This window comes from Stigmatopora argus, chromosome 8 (genome assembly GCF_051989625.1).
Source record: "Stigmatopora argus isolate UIUO_Sarg chromosome 8, RoL_Sarg_1.0, whole genome shotgun sequence".
Taxonomy (NCBI): Eukaryota; Metazoa; Chordata; class Actinopteri; order Syngnathiformes; family Syngnathidae; genus Stigmatopora; species Stigmatopora argus.
Window position 1 is genome coordinate 17,925,476 of NC_135394.1, and position 24,912 is coordinate 17,950,387.

Genomic DNA, 24,912 nt, shown 5'->3' on the forward strand with positions numbered 1-24,912 from the left:
ACAGGTCTCTTTCGGTAAATTTTGAATCATTTCCTACTGATTTTGAGGATTTTGGGGGTATTACAGTTGACTTCCTGTTGGTTTTGGGGGATTTTAAGGTTCTTTATGAACACTCTTTTGACGGCAGGGGGCGAACGGACCAATGGAAATTGAGCCAAGTGAAGTACAGTAATCACTCGAATATTGCGGTTAATGTAGACCCCAGGTGTCAAAGTGGCGGCCTGGGGGCCAAATCTGTCCCGCCGCATCATTTTGTGTGGCCCGGGAAAGTCAATCATGAGTGCCGACTTCTATTTTAGGATCAAATTCAAATGATAGATATAGATGTATATTATATTTCCTGATTTTCCCCTTTTTAAATCAATAATTGCAATTTTTAATCCATTTTTTTTTCTTTTTGTGTTTTTAGTTCAAAAAGCATTTTGGAAAATCTAAAAATAAATCTATAAAATATTTTCTGTTTTTCACTTGAACATAATTTAAAAATATTTAGTTTCCTTTTGAAATGAGAAACAAATGGTTAAAAGACGTTTTCCCTTACTAAGAAAAAAGCTCAAATAATTTTTTTTTTTTGATCTATAAAAAAAAATAATATTTAGGGCTTTTGATCCAGTTCTTTTAATCCAATTTTAAAAAAATCTAAATATTATATCAAAAATGGTCCGGCCTACATGAAATTGAGTTGACATTAAAGAGGCCCGTGAACCAACCTGAGTTTGACACCCTTGACGTAGACCACTGGTGTCAAAGTGGCGGCCCGGGGGCCAAATGTGGCCCGCCACATCATTTTGTGTGGCCCGGGAAAGCAAATCATGAGTGCCAACTTTCTGTTTTAGGATCAAATTCAAATGAAGAGTAGAGATGTATATTACATTTCCTGACTTTCCCCCTTTTAAATCAATCATTGTCATTTTTTTAATCCATTTTTTCTGGGTTTTTGGTTCAATTTTTTTTTGTAAAATCTAAAAATATATTTAAAAAAAAGCTAAAACAAACATTGTTTTAGATCTATAAAAAACGGAATATTCAGGGCTTTTAATCCAGTTATTTTAATCTATTTATAAAAAAATCTAAATATTATATCTAAAATGGTCCGGCCCACGTGAAATCAAGTTAACGTTAAAGCGACCCGCGAACCAACCCGAGTCTGACACCCTTGATCTAAGATATTGCACATTGTTATTGGCCAGAGCGCAAAATTAGTTACAATTGTCTCTGTAAACAACAACATTAGAACCAAAACTAGGCTTTTTTAACCGTTTATTTCAACAGTAGACATCCGATAGCTTTGAGCGAATTGGATTTCCGTCGCGCTCGAACGTCTCCACGTTGTTGACGAAAGCGTTTGGAGTCCATTTAAAAAAGCTCAAATGAAACGTTGAATGTTCGCCTCGCCTCCCGGTTGTTGCCACGCTTCTCTTTTAGCGCGCTTCGGCACTTATTGATTGGCTGATTGATGCCCGTTCCTTCGGGGGCCCCGAGAAAATACGTTCGCCTTCCTCGCCGGCGCGCTCATCAATCTGTTCGCCGTCTCGTGAATACCACTTCCCGTCCGTCGCCTAGCTCGGGGGCTCAATTAGCGTCCCGAACGGTTCGGGTGGGCGGACCGTCGGGAACGGACGTGTATACCTGGCGTAAAAAAATGTTTGAGGGAAACACGTCTCACCTTGGAAATTCTGGGCGTACGTGGGGAAATCAAAATTGCGGCGCCCCTTCATTTGCAATTTGATTTCCCTCAATGCTAAACGGAAAGTTTTCAAACGACTAAATTCCGCGTGTCGGATTGAAATGAGGGATTGCCAATAAAGCTTTTTTTGTTGCGCAATGAGTTCTCATACAGATTTAAATGTCAATTTAACTCTTAAAAATATGCTTTGGATGCATTTTTGCAACTTGTATTAATCGTTTAATTGTCATTGTATTGGTTTGTTTTGAAGTGTTGCATTTATTTGTATTGATAGTTTTGGGAGCATAGACTGCCCTCTGGTGGCAACCGTGAATATGACATAACTCTTGTCTACTATGACCACATTTTAATATTTTTTCTATGAGCGTCATTAATTATCTGAGCAAACTTTAAGCATATTAAAAATTGATAATCGAATTGAAATCCATGTCTTACCGGTTTGTTAGTTGGGTTTCTTAGTTGTTAGGACCAAGACGTGTCTCTTTCTTTTTTTTTGATGTGAAGAGCTGTGGTCGCCATGTTGAGCTCTGGTAAGCAAAGTTATATATTTAGCCTTAAAGCATATAAAACAACAACACTAACAATATAACTGAAATAGCTGTCTAACCAGCTTCTTACTTGTTAGGACCAAGACGGGTTCCGTATTTTTTTAGGTGAAGAGCTTTGGTCGTCGTGTTGAGCTCTTTAAGCAAAGTCATGTATTTAGCTGTCATGCTAAACCGTGTTCGAACACGTTATTTTGCTAAACTACGTCCTCTTCAAGAATTCACAAAAACTAACCAGACTTCTAGACTCGTCGAATATCCGTGTCAGGGGTTAAACTAGCGTTATTATGTAAATAGCATGCTTAATGAGCGATTAGCACAAGGCTATTGCTAGTCGCGAACGGCTAATTGCTACGCTAGCAGATGCACTCTAAGTGCGTAGTATGCTATCTACTGTATAGTTGAAAATGTGCGGCTAATTAAAATCACGTGCGTACTATTGTCATGCTACGTCATTCGTTTTTAAAGTAACTATAATATTCTCTTAACACATTCAATATGCGTTCGTGTGAATGGGTTAAAAGCCCTATAAAAGTATATAGTGTTAATTTATTGATACAGAATGCAAAGGGGATTTTTTGACGAATATGCTAGGTTAGTCTGTAATTCTACTATATAGATAATATCTACGTATATCTGTGACGTGTATTGTTTATACTCTACAATGTAGAGTACATCTACATGATGTAAATAAGGGCCACATTAATTGACAATTATAAACGTCCTCTTCATTTAAACTGTGAGGACTGGCTGTGAAAATAAATCATTTAATGCCATTGACGGTGCGAGGTGTCCAATCCTTTTTGACTGGGAGGGGCGAATGCTTTAGTCGAGATGGATTGGACGTCTTGTGCCGTCAATGGGAGGAAATTGGTTAAATAAATGACTTAGAAAGGGTCGTGTCGGTCGGTTGCGTCCTCGTTAGGAAGAAATTTGAAAGTAGTTTGTCGTAGCAATTTTTTGATTGACATGTAGGTGAACCAGTTAAAATTGAGCGGAGGAACTAATGTCAGATAACGTTAATACAGAGTGATTTATTGGTTTTTTTTCTTCTGTTTTTCTGGTCCTCAGGCCATTTTTTTTGGTCAGCGAGCTTGTTTTAAATCTTGCCCAGTTGGCTGGGATGGCTCCAGCACCCCCAAGGTCACCTGAGTGGTACAGAAAAAGAATGATGTATTTTTTCCCCAAGATTAATTGGACGTCTATATCCGTCGATGGCGCTGATTTATTCTGATTGGCAAGAGATATTTTATTTTTTATCAACGCCGCCGCCATCTTCTCATTACGGTGGTCACATTTATTAGCCCGGGGGCGACGGATTTACTCAGGCGTAATCTCATCGCCGGGCGATAAACTTAATTAAAGGCAGCCGTCGCCGCTATAAAAATGGGAAGCTGCATTGTGACCGCTTTTTATTGGGATTATTGTTGTTATTATTAATAATAGTTAAGAGTCACCGTCATCTGTTATTTTTTCCATCCCTATTGTACGTCTATGTAAACGATATTTAAAAAAAAATAATGACGTAAAGGATTTTTTGGTGAGATATTTGGGAAAAATAAATTTGAGTAAATTAAGAAATTGATTATAGATTTACTGTACTATTTTTTTTATTTAAGCATATATGAAAAAAATAGGTTTTAACATTTTAGAATGAAAAGTAGGAAAATGAACAAGATTTAATATTACCAGCACGGTGGAGGAGTGGTTAGCGCGTCGGCCTCACGGTCCTGGGATCGTGGGTTTGATCCCAGGTAGGTCCTTGCTATGTTTTCCCCGGGCTTGCGTGGGTTTTTATAGATGGCATTTTTTTTTGTGGCGGACAAGTGTAGTAGTGGTTAGCGCATCGGCCTCGCAGTTTGCCGGTCGAGGGTTCGATCCCACTTGGGTCCTCACTGCGTGGAGGGCTTTTTCCGGGTGCTACGGTTTCCTCCCACATTCCAAAAACATATACGCTAAGCTAATTATATGCTAACTTGTCCTTAGCTATGAATGATTGGTTGTTTGTCTCCTCGTGCCCTGCGATTGGCCGGTCTTCGATTCAAGGTATCCCTCCCTGGGATTGGCTCCAGCACCCCCCGCGACCCTTGTGAGGATAAGCGGTCCAGAAAATGAATGAAGATTTATTATAAATGTTAGATTTGAAGGTTTACCCGCCTTTTCCAGTCCAAACCGGTCGCCGGCAAGCGAGGATTTTGTCGAAAGAAGTTTATTCATAAAATGTTTGCAGACGTTTGACCTCCTTCGATAATTCCGTCGTTAAATTATTGAATTATGTGTCATTGCAAATGGGTCGCGATTAATGAATAAGACATTAAAAGACGTTTTGCTATTTCCGGAATGCCACAATATGATTTTCATTATTTTTTTCCTTTTGCTGTTGTCATTGAAACTCTTGCTGTTGCTTTTATTGCCTCTAGATGGAGCTGTTTCCCTTTAATTAGGCAGACTGACTGTTTTCCTCGTTGGAAACCATAACAAAAGTAAGTGCAGTGGAATTTATTCATTGTGTCACAAATCCAATAATATGTCATTCAAAACATTTCATAATTATAAAATGGTCACTTTAACCCTTCATGGTTTTAAGAGTTTTTGTTTTTAATCGTCTTACTGATTTAATAGGATTTTTAAAATGTTTTTCACTTTGTATTGCTTTGTGTTGAACTGTGCTATGCAAAAGAAATATGATTTTATTGGAAAAATGATTTTTTAATTTTAATTTAACCCTTAAAAACTATATTTTGGGTGCCCAGACTAAAATTCTGTGACCTTTATGACCCCAAAAATGTGGAAACACGCGCTAGACGTCCAATTTATTTTGACTTTCAATAATATAGAACATTAATTATTCAAATTTTTAATCGTCTTACTGATTTAATAGGATTTTAAAAATGTTTTTCACTTTGTATTGCTTTGAATTGAAATGTGCTATGCAAAAGAAATATGATTTTATTGGAAAAAATATTTTTGGGTTTTAATTTAACCCTTAAAAACACATTTTGGGTGCCAAGACTAAAATTTGGTGACCTTCATGACCTCAAAAATGTGGAAACACTCACCAGATGTCCAATTTATTTTGACTTTCAATAATATAGAACATTAATTATTCAAAATAAACAACATTTGTTCCCAAAAAAATGTCAACACGAGAGTGGAGTAGCTTTTATCGTATTTTGTTCAATGAATAGTCCTTCTAGAACAACTACAACGTGTTCCGAGTATTACAAAAGTACCACAAATAGCGTAGCGTTAGCGACGAAACACGTGTTGCGGCTTTTTATGACAGTTTTGATGATATTTTGCTTGTGTAATCAAAAGTAAGCACGCCCTCCACTTAAGTACAGAACACAAATTATGCAAAATTCTAAAGAAGTCAACATAGAAACTGGCCTTTTCCCTTTATGATAAGGCAATCATCTTTTTGTTTTCTTTCTAATTACTGTCAATCTTATTGCCACATTATAATGGATAAACGCATTTGAATAACTTGTCTTCCAAATATTTCAAGGCATTAAAAAAATAATTATTTCCATGACATAACCATATATAACATGAAAGGCCATCCAACACATTTTAATTAAAAAATTATGTCTTGTTACAGTTGAGTCTTTATGCAAATAAAGTAGTGAGGAAAGGAATTTCAAAACTTTCTAGCAAAGGGAGGGAATGTTTCTTATTACTTATGATTAATCCAATATTTTAACAGTCAATATAAACATTTTAGAGGCATTTTTGACCTGAAAGAACCATTTTTTGAGCCTTTTCATAACAAATGCAGTAAATACCTCTACTTACAAATGCCTCCAGTTAGGAAATGTTCAACTTATGAAAAAAAATAATGTTGTAAGTAGAGGTACGACTGTATTTTAATTTTTATTTCCCTTTTTTAAACAAAGTAGGGAATAGATTTATTTTTCATTTAGTAGTTTATCTCGTAGTCATTTTTTTTAGCTTTTTGTGTCAAAAGAAAAAATGCTAAATGTCATTTTCATTCATTTTCTGAACCGCTTATCCTCACAAAGGTCGCGGGGGTGTTAGAGCCTATCCCTGCTCACGATAGACACCAGGTGGGGGATATTCTTGGCTAGCCAATCGCAGCGCTCAAGGCGACAAAAAAGCAATCACTCAAAGCTAGGAACAATTTAGCATATTATTAGCCTAGCATGCATGTTTTTAGGATGTGGGAGGAAACTAATCTACCTGGAGAAAACCCACGCAAGGCTGGGGAGAACATAAAAACACCACATAGGGGGGCCAAGCTGGGATCAAACCCACGACCTCAGAACTGTTAGGCCGACATGCTAAACACTCATCTACCAGGTCGCTCATACCACTATTTACAAAAAACAAAAGCAAAAAAAAAGCGTTAGCATCGTCTGATAGCACAGACGCGGTTAGCGAATTAAATTCGATTATGAAATGATTTTTAATGGAGTGATATATTTATGTTATTGTTAAAAATGCTAAATTCCTCGAGCCAACGTCCCGTATCATAACCAAAAGGCTTTTTCCAGTGGCGCTAACACGGATCCAGTCACGCTCTATTTTTGTGGATGTTGCGCCAAACAAAGCCAAGTTGATAAAATTCCCGGGTTGTTCATTCACTCGCTCACGTTGCCACGTTTACTCGCCGTATTTGACCGGTCTGGAACGCAACTGCTGAACTCAACGTGACCTCCGATGTTGACACGGAAGCCCACAAGTGACCCGATTAGCGATTAGCCAAAATGCCAACATGGAGTAAAAAATGCTAAATATGCTATCAACCTCGTCAACTTCATTTTGCTGTTTTATTTTGGTCCAAGAACCGTTTTCGGCAACCGGCATTCGACAAAACACAGACGTTAGCCAACCGTCAGTTGCGTGGTTAGCGTTTCGGGTCTCACAGTTCTGAGATCGAGGGTTCAATCCCCGGTTCGGACATCCCTACATGGAGATTGCATCTTCTCCCTTGCGGGAATTTTCTCCAGGCACTCCAGTTTCCTACCACATGCTAGCATGCTAAGCTAATTGTACGCTAACTTGTTCCTAGCTACGAGTCATTGGTTGTTTCTCTCCTTGGGCCCACCAATTCAGGATGGCCCTCCCCTGCCCGGTGCCTGTAGCTGGCTGAATTAGGCTCCAGCGCCCCCCGCGGACCCTTGTGAGGATAAGCAATACGGTAAATGAATGAGCTCTTTTAGCAAAATCAACAAAATGGAAAATATGCTGTCAGTTTAGTCAGCGCCAAGTTGCATTCTGAATAAAAATGTTAGCTTATTTCGCTCCAAGAAATGTTTAAGTGCCATTTTGAAAAGTATTTAGTACACTAATACCTTGAGATACGAGCTTCCTGCGTTCTGGGACCGAGCTCGTATGTTTATTTACTCGTACCTCAAATCAACTTTTTGCATGGCAACACGCTCTTAACATAAGATAAACACATTTAAATGAACTTGGATTACGATGCACACACTCAAAAATAAATTTAATCTAACTTTACACTAAACTTAATTCTCATTTTGTTTTCAATTTTGATACCTTTCTTGGATGTATTGGCCCCGCCTCCACCCTGACTTTCAGATGCAAGCTATCGAGGGTTGTTTGCTTTTGTCTTCCCTTCAAAATATTCCCAAAATGATGCACACAATGTCCTCACAATAGGATAACGCACGAGAAGTAGTACATACTCCTCTCGTATTAGCGATCGCTCCGCCATTCGCACTGACTAATGGAAAAAAAAACACTGAAAAATGCAAGGCTCCGCTCAGTGCTCGTAGAGACATTACATGAGGGAGTTGCGACGGGAAAGACAGTGTCCATGATGTTCTCGTATGTCAAGATAAATATTTGCCCGAAATTTTACTCGTATCTCAAATTGATCGTATGTTGGGGCACTCGTATGTCGAGGTACCACTGTAGTTTGGTAAAGATTGGCGTAAGACACAACGGAAAATTGGTGGTATTTGTCAACTCGGATGATATTCTACATACGTATTTTCACGACTATATGGCGCATCGCATTTAAAGGCGCAGTGTCAGTAACGATTGCTATTTCTGTATTTTACACACACAAAGGACGCACCGGTTTTAAAGACGCAGGCAGGCATGGCAAAACATACACCAACTTAAACATACGGACACACGCTAAAAACACGTTTTTAAAAAGGCAACGGAAGCAAAACTGAGTTGGGTTGTACTTTATTTAGCCATTTTACAATGTACTCATGTCATCATCACCCACAAATCCATCAAAGTTCTCATTTTCTGTGTCCGAATTGAACAATTGTCCAAAGGAGTCATCGAAAAACGCCCAGTTTTTTACGTTCGTCCAGGCGGCCACAATCCATTCGCAAATAGTAGCTAGCTAGTAGCTAGCGTAACTATTCCAACACTGTGTTGATGTCGATGTCCAGGCCACAATCCATTGGGTGTATTGACAAAAGAACTACATATCCCAGTGTACCCTATCGACTGATTTATTTGATTTGATAGTGATAACAATTTTAGTATTGGTCCATATATAAAGTGCACTGGATTATAAGGCGCCCTGTCTATTTTGGAGGAAATTTAAGACTTTTATGTGCGCCTTATAGTCGTGAAAATACGTTAGCTTTAATCAGGACGTCATTTATCTATTTTTTTACTCGCCGATGCTATCGCTACGTGATAATACCAAGAGATTTTGACCCGTCGTTGCCGTGTCATATCTTCCATCTCCAGATGATGCTAAAGGTTCCCCCGACCATCTCTGGTTTCGAAATCCACAGCAAGATTGACGGAAATAGACGTCCATTCATTTCCCCTGGATTGGACGCCTATCGCCGTCAATGACTCCACGCTAGTCTTTCCAATTTCAACAAATTTGACATGTATACCCGTCAATGGCAGTGAAATAGTCACGCGTTGACTTTGGAGTAGCATGGAAATCCAATAACTCTTTTATTAGCATTTAGCCGCCCGTCAAAACATGTTGCATAGGGACACGTTTTATTGTTTGACGATCCCGCGTGAACACGATAGCGCACCGTTTATTTGATCGTGTTTTCAATTTACTCGCTTGTAAAACGCCAGGTTCGCTCAGTTCAACATGGCGGAAAGTCGTCGTGGCAACCGCGTTTCAAGCTAATCGGCTTACATTTTTAAAAAGGCTCGGATAAATAAATAAAAACGTCTGATGGATTTATTTTCTTCGCCGCTTATTCTCTCTCGCAAGGGTGGGGCCTGAACCCTCATTCTTAGGACTGCGGGGCGAACCACTTGGCCACCGTTCAGCCGATTTGAGACATGTATTTGTTTTAAGAATGAAATTAAAAGTGCACTAAAAATAGCATTTTTAGATTTTTTTTCTTCACTTTTTACAGCGGTGCCTACATACAAGAGCGTTTGTAAGTAGAGGCACCGCTGTAAAAAGTGGGGAAAAAAATGAAAATGCTATTTTGAGTGCACTTTTAATTTCATTGTTCAGGTTACGAAACCCTTTGAGATGCAAATGTAGGAATAAAAAATAAATAAATAATAAAATTGAAAATATTTGCTACTAAGAAGTTCAAAATACATTTACGAACGCTCCTACATACAAAATATTCACGATACGAAACCCAATCCCCCTTAAATGTTAATACGTTTCCTGTATCCGTTCTTTTATTTTGAAATGGTCCCTCTACTCTTTGTTTTTCAATGAGTGCACCCTTAGAAATATCATCGAAATCTCTTCTCAGATTAAAACGAAAAATATAAGAGGACCAAATGATGATCTGAAGATGTGGAGGGAGATAGATGACACTCGTAAAGTTTCCGTTCAAAGGCACATCAGATATGAAAAGCTGTAAATGTGTTATCAATCCCACCTGTGCATGTTAGCGACTGCTTATCAAAATAGAGCGCGACCATCTGCACTCATAAACTCTTTTCACACATTTTTTTGGGGAAAATATTCCACAGACAGACTGAAACTTCCTTTTTAAGAGATTACAAGAAAAAAAATAGTTTTTCCCCTCCAAAATAAGACATTTTTGTAGATTTCCCTCCCCAAAAATACTATACAAAGATACTTAAGCACTATTTAGTACTTAAAAATAACCACAAAAATAAAAACCGGTATTCATTCATTCATTTTCTGAACTGCTTATCCTCACAAGGCTCATCGGGGGTGCCGGAGCCTATCCCAGCTCACTACGGGCACTAGGCAGGGGGCACCCCAAATCAATGGCCAGCCAATCACAGGTCACAAAGAGACAAAGAACCTATCACTCATCGCGAGGATCAAGCATTAGCATACAATTAGCCTAGCTTGCATGTTTTTCAGATGTGGAAGAAAACCAGAGTACCGGGAGAAAACCCACACAGGCAAGCCGAGGGAGAACATGCAAACTCCACACAGGGAGGACCCACCTGGGATCGAACCCACGGCCCCAGAAATGTAAGTCCAACACGCTAACCACTCGCCCAACGCGCTAACCATTCGTCCAACGCGCTAACCACTCCCCCTCTGAGCCGCCCTTTTTTGTTTTTACCACAAAAAAAAAAAAAACCAACTTACTAGTTTTTCTCCACCATTAGCATCGTCTGTTAGCACATTAGCGGTTAGCAAAATAAGTTATTTACCCCCAAAAAACAACTTAGTTTTCTCCACCATTAGCATCGTCTGATAGCACATTAGCGGTTAGCAAAATAAGTATCGGAACCCAAAAATTGCTACCGATGCTATGCTAACAAATATCCCATATCTTAAGATTTTTTTTTAAAAGCATTTTATATATCGCCAAACCTTTATTTAACCGTATATTTACATGCACCTTATTGGCCAAAAAAAACAGTATTCGTCTGATGCATCCATTCAGCATCAAGAAAAACAACATGAAAGAAGATAGCAACAGTCAAAGTTTAATAAAAAAGTTAATTTATTTTATTCACAAATATCTTACCTTAAATATTCAAGGATATCAAATCATTTCTCATACACAAATAAATCCATACCTGGAAATATAACATTTTTTTCATAAACAAATATCCTTTTAGTCCAGTGTTAGTTTAGGGCCCTCTATAACTCGATCATACTACAAGTAAATAATTCAATAAAAAAAATCACAAACGCGGTGCAAAACCAGCAGTTTTGGAGTTTTGTGATGGAGTGCACTTTGCTCCATTTCCATTGGTTGGAAACGGCGCCTTCAAAGGCAGCCAATCAGTTCGTAAGGAACCTTAAAATGCCCCAAAACCAACAAGAAGCATCCCGGAAAGTCCCTCAAAATCAACAGGAAATGCTGGAAGTGACCCGGAAGTACCGTAATAAAATGACCATGAATATGGAAGTGAAAATGGTCAATCAGGGGTGCGGCTTATACGCGAGAAATTGTATAATTCAACCATTTTAAGGGTGCGGCTTATACGTGAGAAATTGTCAAATTCAACCAGTTTAAGGGTGCGGCTTATACGTGAGAAATTGTCAAATTCGACCATTTTAAGGGTGCGGCTTATACACGAGAAATTGTATAATTCAACCATTTTAAGGGTGTGGCTTATATGCGAGAAATTGTATAATTCAACAATTTTAAGGGTGCGGCTTATACGCGTGAAATTGTCAAATTCAACCATTTTAAGGGTGCGGCTTATACGCCGAGGCGGCTAACCTGCGAGAAAACACAGTAACTTTTTGAGCCAGGAATAAAATGGTGCCGCCCACATTAGATTGTGGCTTGAAGGTGGCCCGCCGACCATGCTCCGGCACCCCTGGTCTAAACGGTGCCGGTGGAGGACGACCCCAGGACCCACTAGGTTTCAGAAGGTGCGGTTCTTTAAAGTTGAGTCCCTTGGATGACCTGGGCGTCCAAGACCGGTTCATGGCGGAGCTCCAGGCTCTTGCGGCCACGCCCCGAGGTTTCCGATTGGTCCTTCTGGCAGCAGCCGCAGCAGTTGCAGCACTTGCAGATGCAGCAGCAGTAGTTGCTACAGCACCCCAGGAACGACGTCACCACCCGGTCCCAGGGTTCTAGGGAGCGCAAGGCCTCGGGCAGGAAGTTCCAGGTGCGCAGGATCCCCGGCAGGAAGCGAGGACAACGCGACTGCAGGATGTTGACCACCACCACGAAGACCACCAGAACCAGGACCGGCACCCCGATGCCCACCAGGACCTGCCAGCCGGCCATGGATAGGCCGAAGATGGCCAGGGGCAAGACGAGGAAGCAGACGACCAGGTAGACGACGGCGAACCAGCGGTACTGCGCCGTGTGGTTGCCCAACCCTCTGGCCAGACGGATGGGTAAGCGGGTGAAGGGGATCGGGTACCACAAGAGGATACCCATGATGTTGAAGAAGAAATGGCAAAGTGCAATCTAGCGGGTGGAAAGGGAGTCAGAAGAGCCAAAACACAAAGGAGCCGGTCATCGGTCAGAAGAGCCAAAACACAAAGGAGTCGGTCATCGGTCAGAAGAGCCAAAACACAAAGGAGCCGATCTTCGGCTCTTCTCTTGTACCTGCAGGGAGTTGGCTAGCGTTTCTCCCGGGCTAGCCATAGCCGCTAAAATAGCCGTGGTGGTCGTGCCAATGTTGGAGCCCAGAGTTAGCGGATAGGCGCGTTCCAGGCTGATGACGCCGATACCTAGTGGGAAACAGGGATTTCGGTTTAGAGACGGGGGAGGGTCTGAAACCTGGTCCTCAAGGGCCAATGGGGGTCCAGGGTTTCATTCCAACCAAACTGGACTGCAAGTGGAATCCGTCAAAGGCAGCTGCTATATTTTTCAAGACCTCTCATTGGTTAAACCAAAGCTAACAAAAAGACAGCCCGGCAGGTGAGTGGTTAGCAAGCCTGCCTCACAGTTCTGGGGTCCTGGGTTCGATCCCAGGTGAGTCCTTACCATGTGGAGCTTGCGTGTTCTCCCGTGCTGGCGTGGGTTTTCTCCGGGTACTCCGGTTTCCTCCCACATCTCCAAAACAGACATGCTAAGCTAGCTGGTTGAACACTCTAAATAGCTTAACCCTTGCTATGTTTGGTTGTCGTTTGTCTCCATGTGCCCTGCGATTGGCTGGCGACCAGTTCAGGCTGTGCCCCACCCACTGCCCATAGTTGGCTTGGATAGGCTCCAGCACCCCCGGGAGGAAAAGCATCAGGTAAAAAGACGGAATGTAGCTTTGACAACTTCTCGGCGAGAGGAGACTCTCAAACCAAAGTAAGATGTTGCGTTTCAGTCCTCCCCTCCCATAGCCTTTAAGCGAAGGGGATCGTAGACCCTCACGGTACACGGGGGCGGCGTCCAACTTGGTCCCGCCCCCTGCTCCAAAGCAAGCGTTTGAGTGGCTAACGGTTGAACTCACCGACCAGTGGCGTGATGGCGGAAGTGAAGACGGAGCTGCTCTGAACGATGAAGGTCATGCCGGCTCCCACGGCGATGGCGATGTAGCCTGTCACCCAGCCGAAGGGGAAGGGGAAATCTGGAAACCCAAATAAAAGCCGGGAGCTGAAAACGACATTTTATGTCATGGAATCAATCAAACTAAAACAATGATGACAATGTTGTTTTTGCTTTGGTAAAAATAAACTAGTACATGTTGTACTGTGTATATTTTACTTTTGTTTACTGTGTCTTATGTTTTTTTTTTAATATTGTAGCTGATAGTATAAAAAATAAAACACTTAATTTTTTTTAAAGGATTGTCATTTTGGCAAACCTTAGAATGCCATTTTTAAATTAAATTATATTTATTAATTTAATGTAATTTAATTGTATGTAATTCTATTTAATTTAATTCTATTTAATTTAATTCTATTTAATTTTATTCAATTTAATTCAATTTAATTCAATTCAATTTAATTCAATTTAATTCAATTTAATTCAATTTAATGTAATTCAATTTAATTCAATTTAATTCAATTTAATGTAATTCAATTTAATTCAATTCAATTCTATTTAATTTTATGTAATGTAATGTAATTCTATTTAATTCATTTAATTCTATTTAATTTAATTCAACTTAATTCAATTTAATTCAATTTAATTCAATTTAATTTAATTATATTTAATTCAATTTAATTTAATTCTATTTAATTAAATTTAAATGTGATCATAAAAGTCTAAAGACAAAAATGTCGTCTTATATTATACGAGATTGCTTAAATACAAAAATCCGTGCAACCGATATTTTCAATATTTCAGATTAAATGAGAAAAAAATTAAAATGAGGATGGCCGCGAGTGAACAATTGTTGGCGGCCATCTTGTGTAGGGCCACCTAGATTCCATTTCGAAAAACACATTTCACATCATCAGCACGTTTCGATCTCACACAAACCGCTGACATCGTTTTAGTGTCACATCATTACCGATATTGTCATCAGTATCATATCTAATCGCAACCCAGAAGGACGTTTGGACATCTATTAATAATGTCTTGTGGCGGGCGGCCATTTTGGCTCTGGCGACCAGCGGTTAGAAAATGGCACGGCATCGGCACATGATAGCCACAACATCATTTTCAAGTATCCGTACCGATATTGATTTTGATACATTGCCTTATCTGAACGACGCCGTCCGTCTTTTGTCCCTGAACTTTCCCCGTCGCAAATCGGGCCAATCCCGAAAGCGATACGATTGGAACGTCAGGAATTTCTCTGCCTGCTTTGCTCATCGAGCAACACCACCAAAAGTCGATGTGCCGACTATCAAACAGGCCTAACGCGGACGAACGCGGAATGCGGACAAACTCCGACCTGTGTTGAGGACCTTCTTGATGACTAGCGCCACCTGGCCCTTGAGCATGGAGTTGAGCAGCTTGACGATGAGGATGAGGCAGGAGCACAGGATGAAGAGCGACATCCCCAGCAGGATCAGGCCCACCGCCAAGTCGGGAAGGTTGGCGTCCACAAAGATGTGCTCGCCTGTCAGCCAAAAGGAGAAAAAAAAGGGGATTCAACCGACTCTTTACCCGCCCGCACTGGAAGACGCTCGTGTTATCTTTAGCTCAGGGGTGTCAGACTCGGGTTGGTTTGCGGGCCGCTTTAACGTCAACTTGACTTGACGTGGGCCGGACCATTTTAGATATAATATTTAGATTTCTTTTTGTAAATGGATTAAAAGCCCTGAATATTCAATTTTTATAGATCTAAAACAATGTTTATTTGAGCTTTTTTATATATTTTTAGATTTTACAAAATGATTTTTGAACTAAAAACAGGAAAAATGGATTAAAAAAATGACAATGATTGATTTAAAAGGGAGAAAATATGAAAATGTAATATACATCTATACTCTTCATTTTAATTTGGCTGGACCATTTTAGATATAATATTTAGATTTTTTTTACATAAATGTATTAAAAGAACTGGATTAAAAGCCCTGAATATTCATTTTTTTTATAGTTCTAAAACACTGTTTATTTTAGCTTTTTTTAAATACATTTTTAAATTTTACAAAATGGTTTTTGAACTAAAAACACAGAAAAAATGGATTACAAAATGACAATTATTGATTTAAAAAGGGGAAAATCAGGAAATTTAATATACGTCTATACTCTTCATTTTAATTTGATCCAAAAACAGAAAGTCGCCACTCATGATTGACTTTCCCGGGCCACACAAAATGATGCGGCCGGCCAGATTTGGCCCCCGGGCCGCCACTTTGACACATGTGCTTTAGCTGCTTTTGGACTTTGGGCTTTTCATTTAGTCTGTTTTTTCCCCTCTGTGGACCTCAAGGGGGTCTAAAGCAGTCCTTGGGGGCCCCCGTGGGATCAGGTTTTCATTCCAACTGGTCAAGAGGGTACAAAGTGCAATCCATTGATTTCTCGCCATTTTCACGAGGTTCGCGGGAGTGCCGGAGCCTATCCCAGCGATCTGCACCCTGAGTCGTTGGCCAGCCAATCATGGGCCACAATGAGAAAAACAAACAATCCCTCGTAGCTGGGGTCAATTTAGAGAGCTAAATGACTAGTAGCTTAGCACGCATGGATGTGGGAGGTTCCCCGTAGAAAACCCACGCAAGCCAGGGGAGAAAATGCAAACTCCCCACAGACAGGACCCAGCTGGGCTCGAGCCCAGAACCGTGGGGCTGTGTTGTCGCCTCCCCTAGCTTGCGACTTAAGTTACATCGTTTTTGCCGGACTGGGATAAAGCGCCATTGTCGGTTAGCGATGACTAGCGGTGGTTAGCTTCTTGGATGGCCATGAATGGCCTCATTGAGCAAGCCGTTGCTATCAGGATCAGTAAAAAGGTGGTCATTGTCCAAAAGTGGAGGGGGCGGGGCCATGAGCTCATATTTCCTAGCAGTTCTTGACTTACATTTCTCAATGTTTTCTGTCCAGGTCTTGTTTAACATGGCCTTGGTTTGGTTCCCCTCCTCCCAGCAAAGAACGCCAACCGGGCAGGAATCCACCGTTTCATTCCAGAAGGTCTTTCATTTTTTTTGTCCATAAAGAAAAGAAAAGATATTTTTTTATCAATGTTTACCTAATACGGACGTGCCTCTACTTGCAAATGTTTCTACATACAAAATATTTAGGTTACAAAACTCTTTCAGATGGAAATTAATACATAAAAAACAAAAAAATGGCAGCCCGGTGGATAAGTGGTTACCGCGTCGGCCTCACGGTGGGAGACCTGGGTTCAAATCCAGGTCAGTCCACCTGTGTGGAATGTTCTCCCCCCCATATGAATGTTCAGGTTACGAAATACCCCAAAACTTCAATACATATTCTGTATCCATTATTTTATTTTGAAATGGTCGTTGTAGTGTTGCGTCCTGCTTGTCAATCTCCCTTCACCCCAACAATAACACTCCATGTTTCTTATTTAATTTTTTTTAGCTTTTTGAGTGTGGTTAAAGAAACTTTATTCATTGTTTAAAATGACTAGTGTGAATAAAATGAACGTTGATATTGCAAGTTATGTTTAATGCTAACTTGTTTCGAATTCATCATTTGAAGTTGTTTAGATGGGTTTGTGTGCTAACGTTAGCTTCTGCACTTTTGAAAATGTTTTTGTATGCCTGTTATCCATTTTAATACATTCACAAATCGTTTCCCGGATTGGTCAATTTGCGAGGCACATTTGTTTGGGGATCGGTCTCAGAAACTTACGATGTTGGTCTCCGTCTTGCACCAGATTTTGATGAGACTCCTGTTCCTGGCGGACGGGTCTCCGGTGGCGATGGCCGTGATCACCGATTTATCCAGCTGAGAAGGAGAAAGAGTAGTGGTAATCGATAAAAAGTGAAGATAAAAAAATCTGGGACACCCCTACTATAAACTCTAAAAATTCTCCACGGAAACAGCATTCTTCTTCTCTCCTTTCACTCCATTTTGGAGCCATTTTAGAGCCATTTTGGAGCCATTTTGGACCCACTTTGGAGCCATTTTGGAACCACTTTGGAGCCATTTTGGAGACACTTTGGAGCCATTTTGGTGCCATTTTGGAACCACTTTGGAGCCATTTTGGAGACACTTTGGAGCCATTTTGGTGCCATTTTGGAGCCACTTTGGAGCCATTTTGGAGCCACTTTGGACCCACTTTGGCGCCACTTTGGAGCCACTTTGGAGCCATTTTGGAGCCACTTTGGCGCCATTTTGGAGCCATTTTGGAGCCACTGGACCCACTTTGGAGCCATTTTGGAGCTACTTTTGAGCCATTTTAGAGCCACTTTGGAGCCACTTTGGAGTCATTTTGGAGCCATTTTGGAGCCACTTTGGCGCCATTTTGGAGCCACTTTGGAGCCATTTTGGAGCCACTGGACCCACTTTGGAGCCACTTTGGAGCCATTTTGGAGCTACTTTGGAGCCATTTTAGAGCCACTTTGGAGCCACTTTGGAGCCACTTTGGAGCCATTTTGGAGTCATTTTGGAGCCATTTTGGGAGTCAAGTGGCTTTTCAAACACTTTGATGATTAAATCTTAAAGCGGCAGCTAACGCTAATGCTAATTGACGCTCAAATTATAAGCCTGGCGGTCCGTTCTTCGCAGGCCACGTCAGCGGCTCCCTACCTCGATAATGGAGTCTGTGAGCGGGGTGGTGATGATCTTCAGGAGGTCCGGCGCGTTGTCGCCCGACTCGATGTGGAAGGAGTCGATGATGAGGTGGGTGAGCCGCTCCAGCACCCTCGTGGCCACCTCCAGGGGCAGCAGGACCAGCACGGAGAGCCAGTTGAAAAAGTCGTGCACGGTGGCGCCGGCGAAAGCCCTGCGCGGCGGCGGCGGGAAGGACGGCCGTCTTGAAGGCGCTCCACGGAGCGGCCATTTTGGGGCTGGCTTCGGGGTTACTACCTGCGAAACTCGTTGCGGTTGCCCGCCTGCATCATGGCCACGATGGTGTTGGTGACCGAAGTTCCGATGTTGGCGCCCATGATGATGGGGACGGCGGACCGGACTTCCAGCACTGTCCAAAAAAAACGGAAAAAAATCTCATATTTCAGTGAAAGTTCACATTTTGGGGGCGGCTTATATGCGAGTAAAAAACTGTATCGTCCCGCAAAAGTCCAATTTGTCGCAAATGATGAGCTCATTTGTCGCAAACCGAATGCCGAGACCCGAAATCTCCCCAAAAAGACTCACATTCCAACAGAACATTTAAAAAAATCTCCCAAAAATACTCGCATCTGAACAAAACACTTAAAAAATCTCACCAAAAATACTAATATTTGAACATAACACTTGAAAAAAATGTCACTATAAACACAACCATCTGAACAAAACATCTGGCCAAAAATACTCAAATTTTAACAAAACACTTTAAAAAATATCCCCAAAAATACTCAAATTTGAGCAAAAAACTTAAAAAAATATCCCCCAAAATACTCAAATTTGAACAAAACACTTAAAAAACTATCCCCAAAAATACTCTAATTTGACTAAAACACTTAAAAAATATCCCCAAAAATACTCAAATTTGAACAAAACACTTAAAAATATCCCCAAAAATACTCAAATTTGAGCAAAAAACTTAAACAAATATCCCCCAAAATACTCAAATTTGACTAAAACCCTTAAAAAATATCCCCTAAAATACTCAAATTTTACCAAAACACTTTAAAAATATCCCAAAAAATACTCAAATTTGAACAAAACACTTTAAAAAAAATCCCAAAAATACTCAAATTTGAACAAAACACTTAAAAAAATATCCTCAAAAATACTCAAATTTGAACAAAACACTTAAACACCAAAAATATTTGACTCACATCCAGAAGACACCATGCTGACCACGATGGAGGACGAGGTGCTGGAGCTCTGCACCAAGACCGTCACCAGCACGCCGATGACCAGACCGGCCACCGGGTTGGACAGGATGGCGTTCTCCTTGAAGATGTCTCCGGCGGCTTTACCTGCGGGCGCAAAGGACCGGCGTGGTCGGGAAACGGAAGGGGAGGAGCTTCCCACTTTCTTACCTCCCACCAGTTGGAAGGCCGAGCTGAGGACATCCAGGGAGCAGATGAACAAGTAGAGAAGAGCCAGCAGCAAGGCCAGCTTGACCACGCCCGTCACCACGCGCAAGATCTTCCCTTTGGTGTCCAAGTCTGGAAGAACATTCCAGGGAAAACGCTCAAAATGGTAAGAATGTCACATCGTCTTTTTTTTTTTTTTTTTGCTGCTACGGCTAAGGTTGCTTATTTCCCGTCCTGTAGTGAGCCGGGATGGGCTCCGGCACCCCCGTGAACCTTGGCGAGGATAATCAAGGTGAGTGAATGAAGGGTGAGTGATAATATTTATTTTGTTTTTGTCAAAAGGCCAAGGTTAGAACGAGACCAGAATCCATGTTTTATAAAAAAAATAAAAATAAAAGATATATTTTGGAACTTTTAACGAGAAGGTGAAATGTTAATTACGCACATATTTAATGGTGGTTTTACCAAGAGTTGTTCGTCCCAAAAAATATAAATAAAAAATACTATGATCTGAACAAAACACTTGGAAAAAAATCTCTCCCAAAAACTACTCTCATTTGAATTTAATGCTTGAAAAAATATCTCACCAAAAATATAATCATTTGAACATAACACTTGCAAAAAATGTCACTAAAAACTAAATATCTGGCCAAAAATACTCAATTTTAAACAAAACACTTAAAAAATCTCCTAAAAATACTCACATCTGAACAAAACACCTTAAAAAATCTCACCAAAAATACTCACATTTGAACAGAATCTCCCAAAAAATACTACGTCCTGAAAAAAACCCTTGAAAAACAAATCTCCCCAAAAAGACTCTCATGTAAATATAATACTTGAAAAAAAAACTCCCAAAAAATACTCACATTTCAACAGAACATTTTTAAAAAATCTCCCCAAAAATACTCACATTTCAAAAGAACACTTTAAAAAATCCCCCAAAAATATACTCACATCTGAACAAAACACCTTAAAAAATCTCCCCAAAAATACTCAGAATTGAACAGAATCTCCCAAAAACCTCCCGAACAAAACCCTTGAAAAACAAGTCTCTCCAAAAAGACTCCCACCTGAAGCTAAAATCTCACCTGACCACTTGACCCCCACGTCCTTGAGCTCGGGCAGGTCCCAGGGATCCTCCTCGGTGGGCTCGTCCTTGACCAGGTCCACGGTGGAGTAGGACGCTAACATGCCTTCCGTCTTACCGTTGTCTTCTGCGCTCAAAATAAGCCGCACCAAAACATCAGCAAACCACATTTCCAGGGATCCCTTTTACATTTTGGAGTGACGTACCGAAAACCGATGACGATTGCGTCCCCACTTGCGGTCTGGGACCCATCGCTGGATCTACAAAAAAAAAACACCATTCCATTGCTGTAAAATGACAATGTTCAACTAATAAGCCTAGCGTGCATTTTTTTTTGGAATGTGGGCCGCGTTAACATCAACTCGATTTCATGTGGGCCGGACCATTTTAGATATATTATTTAGATATTTTTTATTGGATTATAAGAACTGGATCAAAAGCCCTAAATATTCAGTTTTTTATAGATATAAAACTGTTTATTTGAACTTTTTTTTTCTTAGTAGGGGAAAACATCTAATAATCATTTGTTTTTCATTTCAAATGGAAACTTTTTTTTAAAATGATATTCAATATTAAAGTGGAAAACTGAAAATATTTTTATATATTTATTTTTAGATTTGACAAAATGCTTTTTGACCTAAAAACACCAAAATAAAAAAATGGATAAAAAATTGCATAGATTGATTTAAAAAGGGGAAAATCAGGAAATATAATATACATCTATAATCTTCATTTGAATTTCATCCTAAAACAGAAAGTTGGCACAATGTGGCGGCCCGGGGGCCAAATGTGGCCCGCCGCATGATTTTGTGCGGCCCGGGAAAGTCAATCATGAGTGCCGTCTTTCTGTTTTAGGATCAAATTCAAATGAAGAGTATAGATGTATATTACATTTCCTGATTTTCCCCCTTTTAAATCAATCATTGTCATTTTTTAATCCATTTTTTCTGTGTTTTTAGTTCAAAAATCATTTTGTAAAATCTAAAAATATATTTTAAAAAAGCTAAAATAAACATTGTTTTAGATCTATAAAAAACTGACTATTCAGGGCTTTTAATCCAGTTCTTTTAATCCAAGGGTGTCCGACTCGGGTTGGTTCGCGGGCCGCTGTAACGTCAACTCGATTTCATGTGGGCCGGACCATTTTAGATATAATATTTAGATTTTGTTTTATAAATGGATTAAAAGCCCTGAATATTCCGTTTTTTATAGGTCTAAAACAATGTTTATTTTAGCTTTTCTAAAATATATTTTTAGATTTTACAAAATGATTTTTGAACTAAAACACAGAAAAAATGCATTAAAAATGACAATGATTGATTTAAAAAGGGGAAAATCAGGAAATTTAATATACATATATACTCTTCATTTGAATTTGATCCTAAAACAGAAAGTCGGCACTCATCATTTACTTTCCCGTGGCACACAAAATGATGCGGTGGGCCAGATTTGGCCCCCGGGCCGCCACTTTGACACATGTTTTAGTCCATATATATAAAACATCTAAATATTATATCTAAAATGGTCCGACCCACATGAAATGGAGTTGACGTTAAAGCGGCCCGCGAACCAACCCGAGTCTGACACCCTTGCGCTAACGGGAAAAAACCACTGAAAAAAATGCAACGCTCCGCCCAGTGCTCGTAGGAGGGAGTTGCGACTTGAAAGACGATGGCCACGATGTTCTTATGTCCACTGACTGCTTCTACATAAAAATGTGTCTCATATCTCCAGATAACTCTTTTCTCAAAATTTGACTCGTATCTCAAATGACTCGTATGTCGGGGCACTCGTATGTCGAGGTACGACCGTACTCACCTGGATGAGATTGTCCTTATGAATGAACGTGTAAGTGATTTATTCCCGTGTCTGGCGTCTTCTTATCAGCTCGGCGGTTTTCTCCAAAGCGTACCTGGTGCACCTGCTACTGCCAGAAGGGGCGGATCGGGCGCCTCCTCTTATAGGCCCGCCGCGCACGCGTCACGCACGGGGGCAAAGGTTAGCGCGCTCACACACTCGCCGCCACACGGTGGCACGTGATGGCCTCGGGGGAAGCTTGGAATCCTTCCGTCGTCTTTGTCATTTGAGATGATCAAAGTTTTGGCGGCTGTGCACTCATTTGCTGCCAGAAACAAATAAAATTTGCATTTATTTCAGGCATTTGCGTTTAATTAAGATACGCACAGTTCAAATGGGGTGGCGCGGTGGTTGAGTGGTTGGTGAGGCGGCCTCGCAGTTCGGCAGTCGAGGGTTTGATCCCGGTGGGTCCTCACTTTGTCCAGTTTGCATGTTAGTGGGTTTTTTGTGGGTACTCTTGTTTCCTTCCTTCCCAAAAACATGCAAATGCTAATTTTTAGTTGATAGCGGCACGGTGGTGAAGTGGTTGGCGCGTCCTCCATGCAGTTCGGCGGTCGAGGGTTCGATCCCGGTAGGTCCTCACTTTGTGCGGTTTGCATGTTCTCCCCAGGGCTATGTGGGTTTTTTTATGGGTACTCCAGTTTCCTCCCACATTCCAAAAAACATGCAAATGCAAATTTGTAGTCAATGGCAGCGTGGTGGTAAAGTGGTTGGTGAGGCGTCCTCGCAGTTCGTCGGTCGAGGGTTTGATCCCGGTGGGTCCTCACTTTGTGCAGTTTGCATGTTAGTGGGTTTTTTGCGGGTACTCTGGTTTCCTTCCAAATTCCCAAAAACATGTAAATGCTAAATTTTAGTCAATGGCAGCACGGTGAAGAAGTGGTTGGTGAGGAGGCCTCGCAGTTCGGCGGTCGAGGGTTCGATCCCGGTGGGTCCTCACTTTATATATATATATATATATATATATATATATATATATATATATATATATATATATATATATGTATATATATATATATATATATATATATATATATATATATATATATATATATATATATATATATATATATATAATCATTTATTTACATTGCTTATTTTTGTAATGTTTCAAATATTTCTTGATTAAAAAGAAAATAATTTCAAAGATAAACAATATTTAACTCATATCTTGCAAGTGACCCCTATTACTATTATTGTTATTATTTAATTTTTCATTCATTTCAGGCAATAGCCTTCATTAAAATCATTTTTTTTCTCAAATCACTTGCATGTTAACATGATTTTTTACCAACAATAGTTATGAAATATGATCTCATTGATATATTCTTAAATAAAAATAAAAACAAAATTAAATCATTTATTTACATTGCTTATTTTTGTAATGTTTAAAATATTTCTTGCTTAAAAACAAAATAATTTCAAAGATAAACAATATTTAACTCATATCTTGCAAGTGAGCCCTATGATTATTATTGTTATTATTTAATATTTCATTCATTTCAGCCAATAGCCTTCATTAAAACACACACATATAAACTGCTTTCATTTTTAATTTCTTCCCCATCGAGATGAAATCAAACACATTTGTCACATTTCTTTGGCTCGGGCACGTTTATGACACATTTAACGCGGCGATTACGCGTTCGAGATCAACATTAACGGCGTGGAAAAAAGTTAATGATTGATGAAGGAGTTGCCGGGCCATTAAAAGAAAGACAGCGGTCGTAATCGCTCACCTATAAAAACAAAAAAATAAAACTGGGTTCACTGGGTTGATGCAAAAGTTATCAAGTTTTAAAAGGTGATATTATGACTTGTTTTATAGGCTATCATTATAGGCCGCGTTTTGGGGAAATGTGCCAACATTCTTAGCAAAAGCACCTTTAAATGCAAAGTCCAATTCAAAGCATTGCCCGATCCAGGAATTAGACAGAGCCCGACTCCATGTTAAATTGAATTGAATTGAATTGAGTGCTTTTATTGTCAAAAATAAGTAGTAATCAACATAATAAATAAGTACTAGTCAACATAGATAACATAGATTTGAAGAAAAAGTCATGTTTCAAGTGAAAAAATAGTTTATTTCTGCATACGGGCAGAACAAGTCCAACTTTTTTGACATTTATCGCCGTCAATCAAAGCTTGACCTTTGACCTTGACCTCTCGAGCTCATCCTGCCCACGGCGTAACAGTCCGCTAGTCACTTATTGACTAACCCGTTAAACGGCAGGTTTCCCTCCGGGGAGAGGGGGCTGACCTTTGACCTTTGGAATGCAGCCCCAAATATTGAAGAGTAAAATATTTATTTATTTATTTCTATATGAATTCAATAACAATGCTAAACTATGAAAACTAGTGTGTAAAATCTGGAAATTACCAAATTCCTACT

The 24,912-nt window shown here is 40.1% G+C and overlaps 1 protein-coding gene and 1 long non-coding RNA gene across 4 annotated transcripts; one reads left to right on the forward strand and one right to left on the reverse strand.

The window, feature by feature from the left end:
• Positions 1 to 1,911: 1,911 nt before the first annotated feature.
• LOC144079065 (uncharacterized) lies at positions 1,912 to 13,777 on the forward strand. Of its 2 annotated transcripts, XR_013301401.1 has the most exons (6): positions 1,912 to 2,217; positions 4,653 to 4,715; positions 7,309 to 7,393; positions 10,520 to 10,633; positions 13,247 to 13,320; positions 13,399 to 13,777. It is a non-coding gene; the product is annotated as an uncharacterized LOC144079065 (long non-coding RNA). The 2 variants fall into 2 exon arrangements; XR_013301400.1 differs by lacking the exon at positions 7,309 to 7,393.
• On the reverse strand, positions 11,091 to 22,591 carry LOC144079064 (sodium-dependent phosphate transport protein 2B-like). Of its 2 annotated transcripts, XM_077607601.1 has the most exons (13): positions 22,485 to 22,591; positions 20,873 to 20,926; positions 20,668 to 20,793; positions 19,580 to 19,708; positions 19,373 to 19,516; positions 18,459 to 18,570; positions 18,180 to 18,375; positions 17,280 to 17,375; positions 16,483 to 16,594; positions 14,917 to 15,084; positions 13,525 to 13,641; positions 12,687 to 12,811; positions 11,091 to 12,545 (listed from the first exon to the last, which is right to left on the reverse strand). In XM_077607601.1, exons 2-13 carry the CDS (start codon positions 20,916 to 20,918, stop codon positions 12,009 to 12,011), a joined length of 1,908 nt encoding a protein of 635 aa, XP_077463727.1. In that variant the 5' UTR covers positions 20,919 to 20,926; positions 22,485 to 22,591; the 3' UTR covers positions 11,091 to 12,008. The 2 variants fall into 2 exon arrangements, with proteins under 2 accessions (XP_077463727.1, XP_077463726.1); XM_077607600.1 differs by having other exon boundaries at positions 19,373 to 19,708.
• Between the last annotated feature and the right edge of the window lie 2,321 nt (positions 22,592 to 24,912).